Source organism: Grampus griseus (assembly GCF_964374135.1).
Source record: "Grampus griseus genome assembly, chromosome: X".
Classification (NCBI taxonomy): Eukaryota; Metazoa; Chordata; class Mammalia; order Artiodactyla; family Delphinidae; genus Grampus; species Grampus griseus.
The window spans coordinates 16,296,474-16,310,475 of NC_138999.1; the positions used below are offsets into that span (position 1 = coordinate 16,296,474).

Consider the following 14,002-nt stretch of genomic DNA (forward strand, 5'->3'; position numbering starts at 1 on the left):
ATCTGAAGGATGCTTGCTGCACACCCAAATGCCCCCCCCCAATCTCACCAGTCACTCACTCTTGCTCAGGGCAGGCTGATGGCTGTGGGTGGCTTGGGCAGGATGACACTGTTCGCTCTCTGTGTTTTAGAGTAATTCACACCCCCAGATACATCACTTCCAGGAGGTTATGCAACACTTACGATCGTCACCCCCACTTGGATCTGCTTAACCTCCACCTGTGTTTGTACAGTTGGCATGAAACTTTTCTCACTGGCACTTTGAATGTTTATTGTTTTTGTGCTTATCGGATGTGATGGGGTAAAAGTAGTTTGTGGAACCCATGAAAAGTAAGCATGAACCTAATCCATGCGACAGACTGCCGAAGGCCAGGATTGCCCTGCCGGGGGCCAAGCAGGCAGAGGTGAGCACCTCAGTTTTGGTCTGGACCGATGTTTCTAACTGTGTAGATGTGTCAGTGGAACCCTGACACAGCAGACTCTCGGAAGTGCTGAGAAGGACAAGGGCTTGCCATCAACCCATCTTCTCTAAGACGGTGAGGTGATTTGGAAACCAATGCCGGTGGCCAGATTGGCCTCATTTACTCAGCACAAACCTAGAATCTTAGGCGAGAGGTCGGGAACCAGGGGAAGGGGCACTGGACGGGGAGGCCCAGGCGGAGAACCTCTTCTGAGCCAAGGCTAAGTCCTGAAGGGCGGGGAGGAAACCAAAACCGGTCAGAGGGACTGACTAGGTTCAAGACCCAGCAATCACAAGCTCAACCTGTTTCACTTCCTTGGTGTAAAGAGTTTGACCCTAAGCACAATCTCTTTTGCCTTCTATCACCACGCTTGAGAAATGCATAGTGCTTCTCAAATCATCCTGATACAAACTGAAGTTTGGTCATGACTGGTGTCCCTGAATAGGAGCCAGAGCCCCACACATGCACACCCCACAGCCTCATGTGCAGAGTCGATGGTGACATAGCAGGGACCACATCTTCCTCTCCTCTGCACGGGTAATGCCAGCCACCTTCCTGATCCCAAAGACCATGTCTGAAGGTCACTGGTAAAGGGACACTGTCTGTAACAGTGAGCTGTGGCTCTCAAATGAAAGCTCTCACGTCAGAGCAACTAACCCCAAGAGAGCCGAGAGGTGCGGCTTGTTCACACACATGCTCAGCCAGCAGCCCTTCTGGAACACTCCAAATGTCACCCATGGTGTTCTTTAAGACAGGCAGGACACAGTATATGTTGTCCTATTAAACCCGAGAAATTGCTCAATGACCTGAAATGCTACAAGGCCCAATAACTGGCTCTCTAGTTCCAAAAGGGGAAAGTTAAAATATAAAAATGGGGACAGAAAAACCAACAGCCCAAAGCCTGGGATCTAACTCTTCCCCGAAATCTGTCCAAGAAATCCCAAGAAATGGTTTCTTATGGCATAAGGCAGAAATTTCAAATAAGTTAAAATTTTAATCACTTGTTTATAGAGGTTTGGTGTCATATTGACAAAAATTTTGTGTTACTGGTCACTATTAAATTGCTTTATACTATATACAGGCTTAAGCTTTACCACACAGATTTCTAATTTAGCACTGATTAAATTTCATGTTTGTTGTTGTCCTTTCATTTAACATCCACTTAAACACTGGGTATTAAATCTTGGCAGAGTATCTAATCCCAAACATAACACCCTTTCTGTATGAAAATCAGATGCAAATTATATCATTTTTTTCTAGGGCAAGGAGAAAGAGGATGAGCGTTCTCTCAAAGGTCGTGGCAACTTCCTTGGTCCGTGCTTAGGTGAATAACTTAAATATATTTACTTTTTTGTATATAAACTCACAAGTTTCCAAGAGCTCTGAAACCATTTTCACACTCCGTTTTATAGAGATTCTCAGGAAATTAGATGGGCCATCCCAGGACCATAAGGCTGCACTCAACTGAGGGGACACTGTCCCTATTCCAGCTGTTCCTAACTCACCACTGGATTCTTGGCACTGACTGGGCTTTCTCAACTTCGGTGCTATTGACAGTGGCATCGGATCAGTCTTTGCTGCAGGGGCTGCCCTGTGTACTGTAAAATGTTTAACAGCATTTCTGGTCTCCACCCACTAGATGTCAGTAGCATCCCCACTCCCACCTCCACCCCCAATTTGGGACAATCAAAAATGTCTCCAGGCATTGCCAAATGTCCCCTGGGGAGACTGGTTGAGAACCACTGATATAGACCAACCTCATATACTGGAAAATTTGGGCTCCACGGGTCAGGGGGAACTAGGTTCAAATCCAACTCTGTGATTTACCAGTTGGTTAACCTTGCCCAAATTACCTGACTTTCTTCATTCCCTGTCCAGTCCCTGTAAAACAAGAGACATTACACCTCCCTCACAGGGATGGTGATGATGAGAAATATATAAAATATACCAAACGTCTAGTAGGCACCCAGTGACTATTAGTTCCTTCTTTCCTTTTGCTTGCTCGCTCCCACTGCTATGATTTCACCACTATAACCTCAGGACAACAGTAGAGGGAGATGAAGAGAGAGAGCGTATGCTCTTCATTGCACTGGAGGAATGATTCTAACACTAGGACGGAATACCCACAGTTATGTTACTCAGAAGAAACTATCACAAATTGTACCTCAAAGAGGAATCAAAGATTATAAAGGCCTGTTCTACCCCCAAATATTCTTAGAAAAGCACTCCTAAGTCTTCCAAACGCTTTGTGATTATTCTATCACCACAGCTGTGACGATACGTATCAATGCCCAGGTGGGCCCCAATATAAGAAAACTGTGTAAAACAATACACTTATTTAACACCTCGAAGGAACTTACTTGTATTACAAAATGATTCCACTACAAGCTTTTAGAGAGCTTCCTTAACACACCTAAAACATAATCCTATTTATAAAAGGTTGGTTTATAGACAACTCAGAAACACTAACATAGTGGCTATTAAATAGATATACAAAGCTGTTTTATAAAGTGAGGCAAAGGTGTGTGTATCTTTTTTTGACATTGAGACCTCAAAGTGAATGCTCAGAAAATTTCAGTTAGCTCTCTTTTCTTTTCAGTAGCTTTACTGAAGTATAATTTAGATACCATAAAGTTCATCCATTTTAAGAGTACAACTTAATAATTTTTAGTATTTACAGAGCGTGCAACCATCAGCACAGCCCAGCTTCAGAAGCTCTCCAGCACCCCAGCCACAAGCAATTAGCTCTTAATAGCATTCCCAGGGCACAGGCAGGGAAGTGCTTTTACATTTCCTGGTCTGAATGAACCACAGGCCGAGGCATCGGTGAGAGATCCGAGAACAAGTTGAAGTTTGCCTTCAAAGCTTCCAAACCAGTTCCACATCCTAAGACCATAGACTGTAAAGCTGGTAATACTTGGCCCCAAACTGACTGGCATGTGAAGTGTGGGTCTGTGGGGTCAGTTGAAAAGATAGAGGGGAAATGAGCTTCCTCAAGTGAACAGGAGTGATGTCCACGTAAAGAGACGGAAGTGGGAAAGGTATGATGAGATTTGAATGGAATGGAAAACAAGAGTCAAAACAAAGAAGGCAAGCAACTTAGGAGGAATGAGAAGGGCTTTTTTTTGAAGTCAATTAGTTGAAACTAGATGGCTCAGTTCCCAGGCTGCTTCGCACCTGGAGGCCTGTTGCTATGTGCTTTAGTGTGAAAGGAACAGAAAATCTCCGTAGCATTGAAGTGTAACAGTAAATCCCACCATGCCATGGGAACTACAATATGCACATAATAAAAGTAAATGTTACGGCACTTGACTCTGCGGCCTCTAATCTCCCATTCAATCGGAACAGAGGTTCTTCCGTCAGCAAGAGAAAACCAGACAATTTAATTTTCATTTCTATTCATGTGCAGGCCTGTGTTGGAGCTCATCCATGTTTCCTATTATGTTACTTGAAATATGGCCGCATAGTTTGATACAAACAGTATCTCAAACTGACATCAACAAGTTAGCTTTGGACCAACTGATTTCATTCTAAATTATCTCGGGCTGACAGATGCTGGTAGCTGCCCACACGAGATCTGAAAAAGCCATGCTCCCTAATTTAATATGATAATAATTTAAAATTATAGCTTTATTAAGAGGAAACACAGATTTATTTATAGCTAACAACGATGATTTCCAATGGCTTTCAAGGCTGTATTCTGTTATTCGCAGCGGCCCGCATTTGGACAGCTTCAATTGTCTGAAACACTAACAAAACATTCTGGTACAAATAATTTCCTTCTTGATTCAAAACAATGAACAAATGCTACAAAAGCAGATATACAAAAGCAGCCCTGAAGAGAGCCAGCCCCTTGGCAATGTCCTAATCTTGACCGACCCATCTGCAAAGAACATTTCTGCATCTGGACCTAAGACACTTTGCTTAAAATCCTCTCCTCCGTTGGCCCCTGTGATGTTGCAAGAGCCCACTTTTCCCTTAGATGAGGGCTTTGCACAAGGTTTAGTCTTCAGTTCTAGGTCCTTCTTTCTCTTTTTTCATGGTAAGGATTTTATTTATCTTCTTGACTTTATCTCTTTTAAGCAAACAACAACGTTAACAATAAGCACCTCTGTCTTTTGGCAGCTCATCAACAGATTTTACGTAATTCTGGAAGGCAAGGTGAGGAAGCTTAGAGAGACGTTAGAACTCTTTATAGAGAACGAAGCTGAAGCTCAGAGAGCTGGTGTAAGTTACAGAAGGTCACCCAGCCAGGAAGCAGCAGAATCAACAGCACTCAAACCCAGGTCTGCAGACGCCAAGCTCTGCCCGCCGCTCTGGCCTCAGGCTCCACCTTCAAGTCCTCGTCCAGCACTGACATGGGACATCCACCCAAATCTCAGTGTCAACATGCGTAAATTCATCACGTTTCCCCCCAAACCAGTTCCTCCTCCGGATATGCTTATTTCTACCCAAGTCATTTCCCCCCACCAATCAGTCACCCAACCCTAAAACCTCAGAGCTAACAAATCATTCTCTCCTCCTCCCAAATCCCATCTGTTCCCGAGGACCAGCGCTCATTCTCTCGCACTGCTGCTTGCGCAGCTACCCCTTGTTTCACAAGCCTCTTCTGAGCAGCTCCACTCTGGCTCCCTCTCACTGCCTCTCAGGCGAACTATCAAATAACCTGGCTCCCTGTCACCCACCTTCCCTTCATCTGATTGGTCCCACAAAGCTCCATCGCTTACTATCTGAATTTTTAGACCCGATCATGTCACTTCAGTGTCAACCATCAAGAGCTCCCACTGCCTGCAGAAAAAATTACAAATCCATCCCTCTCAAACTCAATCCAGCCCCGACTTCCATTTCCGGGTCAGCACCACCCCTCCACGTCAGCGCAAGCTCTCTGCCGCAGCCAGGCCAACCTATGCTCAGGTATCAGCCCTCTCCCTGTGATTTCCCTGCCTCTGCCTCTACCGAAGCGAATCCAACTTCCAGATCCAGGTAAGTCTGTCCCCCTTCAGGGAGCCTACCCTGACATCCTAGGCACCAAGGAGCAGCCCCAACTCTGATCAGTCTTACTTTCTACCACTCCGTCAGCATTTAGACAGACCGTCAGTGTTACACTTTCCATTTGCCGTCTTAGGGGCCGCAACAGACCCAAAGCCCCTGGAAAGCAGGGCCTGTGTATGAGTAGTATAACCTTGCACTTGAGCAGTAGGTACTCAAGGATTTAGTGGTTGCTTACAAGGCTGCCAAGCATCATTTCTGGCAATGCAAATAATATATACACTAAATTATTAGCTTCAGGAATTATAGTCTCCTGGGATTAATGTCTTCTTGGCAAAATGAGAGTGAGCCACACCTCAGCATCTCTTTCTGGGCGCCCAGATACATACACAGTACGAAGAGCTTCCATAGGCTAACCCTCCCCCATCAACGTCCCCAACGTTTCCCAACCAGCTTGTCAGTGTTTTCGTGACAGCCACCTCAGCCATCTCCAGACCCAAAGAAAACAAGGCTCAGAGGCCAACGCTCTTGACAAGCAAGGCACGGCCCTGTGCGTCCTGGCGGCGGGTGATACCTCCCTTCCTGTGGCGGGCCCCGTGTGACCCTCACTGTCACTTCGCCAACGGGCCAGCCTGCCTTAAAATGGGGCCCAAATGTTGAACCACAGCAGTAAAACCAGAACTTAATCAGGCTCATTCTGGTGCTTCCTTCTCATTCACGGCCAACCGCTGCTCTGCTCTCCTCTGCCCTTTAACCAAGTCCAAAGCTACAGCAGGCTAGTGTTTCTATTATTGCATCAGCCCAAGCCGTCAGAAGCTCCTGGTCACGCTTCTTGACTGCGCTTCTCAAAGGCTAAGCAAGGATGTAAAACAGTTTCTGGAACCAGGGCAAACACTTTTGGTATTTACGGTCATGACATATCCTACTCCCAAGCTGTCATAAGATCAGACCAGACACTGCAGGTCAGCAGTTGCAAAGATGCAACTCTATTAGCAGGTTCAGAAGAAAACTGCACCCAAGAAAGAGTAACCCCAGGTGATGAGAATGCTCATGTTGGGCGCCCTAGTGACCATTCTCTTACAAGGCCTGCCAGCTGTCGGACATTTGTTTCTAAATTGAGCGGCCAATGCAAATCATGCTGGAACCTTCCATGACAAATCAATCCTTGATAGTGGCTGCCAGAGGTTAGGGAAGAGGAGTGGGGAGGGGCGTGTGGTTAGTGGTTATAAAACGGCAACATGATGGATCCTAGCAGTGAGGGAAATGTTCTGTATCTTGACTGTGGTGGTGGATACACAACCCTACACGTGACCAAACTGCAGAGAACTAAATACACGTAAGTACCACTACAACTGAGGAGTCTGGTGGGGTGTATCAATGTCAATATCCTGCTTGTGACCTTGCACTATAGTTCATAAGATGCTACTGCTGGAAGAAACCGGGCAAAGGGTATGTGATTCTCTCTGCACTGTTTCTTACAACTGCATGTGAATCTCTAATTATTTCAAAATAAAAAAATGTAACTTATGAAAGGCCAAGTCCAAAATGTATCCCTCTCTGTCATGTAGAATATGAGAGTGCTAACTTCTGACCATGACAGGTACAAACAAAAGATGCAAAGCTGAAAGAAATGTGGTCCCTGAATCTGGATTTCTTAAAAGGGCTGTCACCCCGTCACACCAACAGAGGCCTCAACCAGCACGCACTTGACCGCACTCCACCCACGCACATCCCCCCAAAGCCCTCTGCCTGTTTACCCACGGACTCGAGCTACCTTCCCATCTGTCACATGGTGGTATCTTGACCTCAGGAAAACTCACTCACGTTCTGAACTAAGTGGCAATTACCGCATCAAAGCTCATTTTTAACTCAAAGTCAAAACACTTAGTGCTGTGTCTACAGTGAATTCCGCCATGCTGCATGTCCACCCATTCACCTTTTTAGACTAAATACATAAATTGCTGGAAAATATGAATATAAAGTGCTAATCCCCACTTCTCCAAAAGGTCTGTTCATCATTTCTTTTTTTTTTTTTTTTTGCGGTATGGGGGCCTCTCACTGTTGTGGCCTCTCCCGTTGCGGAGTACAGGCTCCGGACGCGCAGGCTCAGCGGCCATGGCTCACGGGCCCAGCCGCTCCGTGGCATGTGGCATCTTCCCGGACCGGGACACGAACCCGTGTCCCCTGCATCGGCAGGCGGACTCTCAACCACTGTGCCACCAGGGAAGCCCCAACATTTCTTTTCATTAGACCTTGCAAGGAATTTTTCCTAAGGCCGGGGAGAGTAAAAATCCCAGGCGTTCTGTTTTAACGTGGAAACCACCATTACTTCCCATCTTTACGAGACTGCAATATCTAAAACCAACTGAGGGTTGTTAGCCTTGCATTTAAATGGTTGTGTTCGTTCTCATCAGGCTGGTGGAAGGGGCAAATCAAGCTCTGTGGTTCTTTTAAAGTTTTGCAAAGAGAAGCGAGAATGCTCTCCTTACTCACCGATGTCATTGTTGCGGTCCGAGAGGTCCTTGTCCAGGATGCCGGAGATCGAACTGCCCGCCAAGTCGATCTTTGGACCGTCACCCCTACATTAAAGACACAAGTCCGGGCATTTAATAATTGGCGTGTGTCCTTGTCATTTCGTCAGCTTTCTCGCTGCACGCAAGTTAAGGAGTACGCTGCATGGGGGATGGGTCACACTGTCGCCTCTGGGGTTGACCAGCGGGGGCTGACAAGCTGTCCAGCCACATGGGCCGTGGTGCAAACCAGCCGACAGACTGGAGGCCCTCCCCTCCCACACACATTTTCAGAGACGGCTATTTTAATAACGACTGTTCAGCAATGCACCTTCAACCACAAACCCTCCTGTTGGTCCACAGGGTGCGACGTAGGGCCCGCTCCTGCCCCATGGCCAAATAAGCACCAGCAAACGATACCCAGGAGCTTCCCTTTTAAGGAGCCAGGAATTTAGCCAATGTTGCTTGTCAAAGGTCGGCTACTTTTAACCTTGAGAAAAAGGGTTTCTGGCCTGGAGTGGAGGCACCACCCAGGCTGTTGACAGGCACAAGGTGTCAAGTTGAGATCTGGCAGCCTGAAAGCTGGCGCTGGGGCATGGGCCTGTAAAATCAGACAGCTGTTGGGTGGGTGGCCCTGTGCCCATCAGGACACGAGAGACTTCCCTCTCTATCTGGGCTAGGAGCAGCCCTTTGGGATGATGGGGACAGGCCTCCAACACGATGAGAGAAGCAGCCACTCATGCATGGGCAGAAGGTTCCTCCAAATCCCTCCAAACGGGCAGCTCTGGGGACCCTTTCAGGCGGATGAGCCCTGAATAAGATTATCCAAGGTCTGTGATGGCAAGTGAAATAGGAAAAGATCCTTGCCCTTAAAATGAGAGGTTCTTGTCCATGAAATGAGAGGGAGAAGCCAAGTAGTTGTTCCCGGGAAAGCAACAGAAATAGTCCATCTCACAGCCCCCCGTGCTCACCAGGCAGCCGAACTACACAACGAGTAACAGATTTATTCCAGGTGCGTACTGTCAAATACCCACCATGCTGGGGGTGATGAGTGGGCCAAGCCAGGTCGTACCTACTCCGGAGGGTCTCGTGGTCTAAATGGGAGACAGACAGCCCCGGGCCCACATGGCACAGGCTGGGTAAGATACAGGCACATCCAGGTCTTAAGGGAATCAAGAACTGGGTCAAGACAGAGATCTGCGGGGCGCGCTGGGAGCACACAGAGGAGGCGGCATCACAGTTGGGCCTTGGAGGAAAAGGGACAGAGGACGTATCAGTAAGAGGCATGACGGAGCAAGGACCCAAGGGTAGCTGGGAGTGCCCAGTGTGGCCGGGCTAAAGTCTGAGATCCTCAGAGAGCAGTGAGAGGAGAAAGGTTGGCAAAGGTCAGACGGTGCTGGGCTGAGTCCCTCGGGGTTTAGTTTGTCCTGGAGGCAATGGGGACAGAGGAAAGCAGAAGCTGGCGACCTGTAAACCTGGAGGTAAGGGGCAGACTTCTGGATTCCCCACCCAAGAAGGGGTGATGGGGGTGGCATTCAGCGAGACATGCGTATCCTTGTGACAGTGGAGAAGGCCCAGTAGACAGAGGTCAGCTTCCCTCAGCTCCCAAGTGAACAAGACTGGCTCTTAACCTCAAGCACCCTCGGCCAGAAGACAAGCAGAGGTGAGAACTCCAGGGAACCAGGGCTGGGCCCAATGGCTTAGTCTCCACCAAGAGAAAGTACAGCTCTAAGACTGTGCATGTGCCTTAGGAGACTGCCTCACCTCAACCTCCCAAGGCTGTGGGACCCCCGGGCCAAATTTCTGTAGCAGACCCCCTCTCCACCCCACCGGCTACCGAAGCTCAGGCCCCACGGGGCACACTCCCTTGGACAGACAGCGAGCCAGCAGGAATGGCAGGATTAAGGATGTTTATTTCAAAACTTTATTGGCAGGGCCCGAGCATCTGCTAATTTGAATGTAAACTTCTGAATGAAATGTTTTAGAAATGTGGTACTATTAGTAAGAAAGCATTTTCTTTTTTTTTTTTTATTCTTTAAATTTTTGGCTGCACTGGGTCTTCGTTGCTGCATGCGGGCTTTCTCTAATTGCGGCGAGCGGGGGCTACTCTTCGTTGCGATGTGAGGGCTTCTCTCATTGTGGAGCACGGGCTCTAGGCATGTGGGCTTCAGTAGTTGTGGCTCGTGGGCTCAGTAGTTGTGGCTCGCGGGCTCCAGAGCGCAGGCTCAGTAGTTGTGCCGCACGGGCTTAGTTGCTCTGCGGCATGTGGGATCATCCCGGACCAGGGCTCGAACCCGTGTCCCCTGCATTGCCAGGCAGATTCTTAACCACTGTGTCACCAGGGAAGCCCAGCATTTTCATTTTTAAAAGTTCTTGAGGGCTCTTAATCTTATTACTTGGTATCTACAGAGCCTGAAAGATTTGGTGCTGTCATCTTCCCAACTCACAGACTGAACTCAAGTTATACTCACAGCCAGACAGCTCTGTCCTTTTGGAAACACATCAAGGATTAAAATTTACGAAAACACATGTTCTGTCCAGGGAGAGAGGTCACTCAGGCAAGGAAAGTCCAGTTAATTCCACTGACCTTTTTTTTTGGCCAAAGGTGAGGATGGTTGGAGGTGACACCCTAGTGGGCAGCTGGGGAGAACGTCATGGGGGCAGGGGTTGGAGGTGTGGATGGGGAGATTTGCATGTCAGTGAACCATGTGTATCTCAGAACAACTCGGCTGCTTCTGAACATGTGGCTTATTCGTGCATTTTAGTAACTGTGGATCTTGGAGCTACCATTTCCCTCTTTGGTTTGATACCTGGAAGCTTCTAGTCCAATGTGAGCCTCTCTCTCGAGGGGGGCCGTAGAGAACTCTATGCCCATTGTGGTGCTTATCCGATCTTGGGCTGTATTACTTTTCTGCCCTTATTTCCCCTTTACTGTCACTCTTAACTATTTTATTCTTTTATATGCATTTTTGAAAGTTACCTCCAAGCCCTTGGGGAACAGGGCAGGGTAAAAAGAAGTAATTTTTAAGAACAGGGTGTATATCAATAGCATTTAAAACGTTCATCGGGTCTTCGCTAAAGAGATAGTCTGAAATACCCAACTGGGTTTTGCGGAACAAGATGTTTATCACAGCATTATTTGTAATAAAGAAAAACTGAAAAGAACTGGAGTCTCTCATAAATAGGGGAACAGTTGAATAACCTATGATACATGATGGACTTTTATACAGCCATTAAAATGATACATATAAACAGTTAATGACAACAGGGACAGATGCTTATGTTACAATGTCAAGGCGACAAATACAAGTTAAAAATGACATACACCTCACTGCACATGCACCCACATGCCCTTCTGATATATTAGGAAGAGGGATTTTTTTTTTTTAGGCTAGAAGAACATGTTTTTATAGTGGTTATTCCTGGGGAGTCTGATGGGTGATTTCTAGCACCAGCCCAGCACCTGGTACACGTCAGGAGCTCAAAAATACGTGTAGAATTAATGAACATTTGCCTTTTTTTCTGAAATGGGAATGCATTATGTATTTATAATAACTGCATTATTCCCTAAAGACATAAAGTTGTATGACATTCAGTATGATCACACCTATGTAAAATCAATGAAAAACAAACCAAAATATACATAGGAAAAAGATGGGCAAGAAACAGCCCAATATGTTAATAGCAGTTGTCTCTGGGATAAGCCTATAGGTAAATTTTTCATTCCTTTTAAAGTTCACTCTTTTTTAAAAAAACTTCACTTTTTTTTTTTTTTTTTGGCTGTACGCGGGCCTCTCACCGTTGTGGCCTCTCCCGTTGCGGAGCACAGGCTCCGGACGCGCAGGCTCAGCGGCCATGGCTCACGGGCCCAGCCGCTCCGCGGCATGTGGGATCTTCCCGGACCGAGGCACAAACCCGTGTCCCCTGCATCGGCAGGCGGACTCTCAACCACTGCGCCACCAGGGAAGCCCTAAAAACTTCACTTTTAATAACAGAGATTTGTACAATTCAGGCAGCTTATGTTCGCTCTCCTTTCTCCCCAACAGTATCATCCAGGTAAAAGATGAGATTGCCTGGCCCCTACCTACAAACTCTCCTTTAAGGATCTCCCCCACCACAGGTGCCTCTGTGATCCCCTGTGACCACACCTGGAACTCACCTGGGAACCATTTGGGGGGGGTGGAGTTACAAATCCTACACTGAGAGGTCCAGGTCATGAGGGATCCCCCCACCCGAAGAAATAGGAAATAGCAGCTGTGAGTGACCGCTCCCCAGATTCTGAAGCGCCAGCCATATTCTGAAAGGAAGGAGGTTGGGATCCTCCCGTCTCTCTGAATAAGTCCTGATCCCTCATGCCAAGAGCAGACACAGGCTTTCGGCTGAAATTATCTTCTACACAGGGCCAGAAACAAGCCTATTTTGAAAACACAGTAGGTGTAGTTTAAAAAAGGTTCTGATCCTTCCAAGTAGGGAAGCTGCAGCTGGTGTTTTGACAGTGTTCAGACTGTGGGTGTGGAAGCATTTTACAATGTCTATTTGTAAATGCCTTTCACTGTATTTATAGACGTTTACAACAAAGCTAATGAATGTCAGTTCCGAAAAATAGCAGAAGTTCTGAAATTCTTCAAAGCACACGTTTGGAGCGGGTGACACCCAATGAGGCTGCAGCCCTCGATGGTCCCTGTTCTCCTCCAGTCTGCCCAACACATGGGTACCATTTTGGCAAAAAGGATGTTACTAAATTCAACAAAAGAGGAAAAAGCTCATACTTTTGTAGTTTACTAGCTCCTGTGAGGGCTTTTTTTTTTTTTTTATGGTGAGTTTCTATGCCCACAGCTGTTAAATAAAGATATTGTTAAATAAAGATATTGGAACATGGTTGTCCTCACTCACCTCTGATTGTTAAATCAAAATAATGGTATTTTCTTGTATTTCTTCAGCAGGTTTGGTTATGGATATTTAAAACACGTGACTTGGATAGGCAACTAGCAACTAAGAGTCTCCTTGCTTCTCTGGCCAGGGACCCTAAATCGCAGGGAACAGGTTGACCAGCCCAAGGACACCCAGCAGCAATAAGTGGAACCGACAATCCCACAGAAGTAACAGCAGCACCTACGCTTTACTGACTGCCTGCCACAAGCCAGGCACTAGGATAAGCTCCTTCCGTGTATGATTCAATCGCCCCAACTGCGCCTTGAAGTAGCTACTCTGCATGGCACCCAGAGCCCCCTTCTGTGAAGGGCTGGTCGCCCCCGCCGGTGGAAATGCTGTTGGCCCCTCCAGGGACTACCTCAGCTGCAGAGAGCCTCCTTGGCCTTTCCAGCGTGGCCCACATTTCACGGTATAAAAGTCTCAGCCATCTCAGCCCAACATAAGACAACTCGGAGGGGCCATTTTAGCCCCAAAGCCCCCATGGACTTGGCCGAGGCTCTGGGGAGCTGGCGTCACAACTTTTCTCCCTCTGCCCAAAGCGGCTTCCTTCTCCCTCCCCACAGGCACTGAACCCTACACAGGTCTCGCATACTAAAATTTGCTTCCTGGAGAAGCCCACCTGTGCGGCCCTTCTTTTCATTATATAGATCAGGAAACTCAGGCTCAGTGACATGAAGTCACTTGCTGACAAAAGGTCATAAAACTAGTTGAACGGTGGGATTCTGGATTTGAACCTACTAACTCTGCCTCCGGAGCCCAAGCTCTTGACCGCTTCTCAAAGCTGCTTCACTCAGCCTCTTGGTCCTGGAGATGGTGAGTCATCGAGGATGCCAGACAGCCTGTGTCACTGCAGCTCACTGCCAGCTGGGTAAATCGCCTTTGCTCCCCGAGTTAAAAAGTGCTACTAATAAACAAAAATCCCATACCCGACCCACCCAGGGGGGCCTGCTCCTTCCACTCAGACCTGAGACGTGAGATGGGGCATGTGAACAGCTGGAAATGTGGAAGATGCGCCATGTGCATCCCTTGAGAACATGAGCTCAGCCAGTGGCATGCCCCAATTTAGCCCAAGTTGGGACAGTTAAGCCAAGACATGTGGCCTGGAAAAGAT

General features: G+C 47.4%; 1 protein-coding gene across 7 annotated transcripts in view; it reads right to left on the minus strand.

Annotated features, from left to right (window-relative positions):
* Positions 1–14,002, minus strand: part of SH3KBP1 (SH3 domain containing kinase binding protein 1) — a gene marked incomplete at its 5' end in the record, with an annotated part of 295,684 nt that overhangs the window by 26,756 nt on the left and 254,926 nt on the right. For all 7 annotated transcript variants that reach the window (XM_082681426.1, XM_082681425.1, XM_082681427.1 and 4 more), the window contains one exon: positions 7,943–8,028. In XM_082681426.1, coding sequence (XP_082537552.1) covers positions 7,943–8,028 — 86 coding nt within the window. The remainder of the gene's footprint in view (positions 1–7,942; positions 8,029–14,002) is intronic.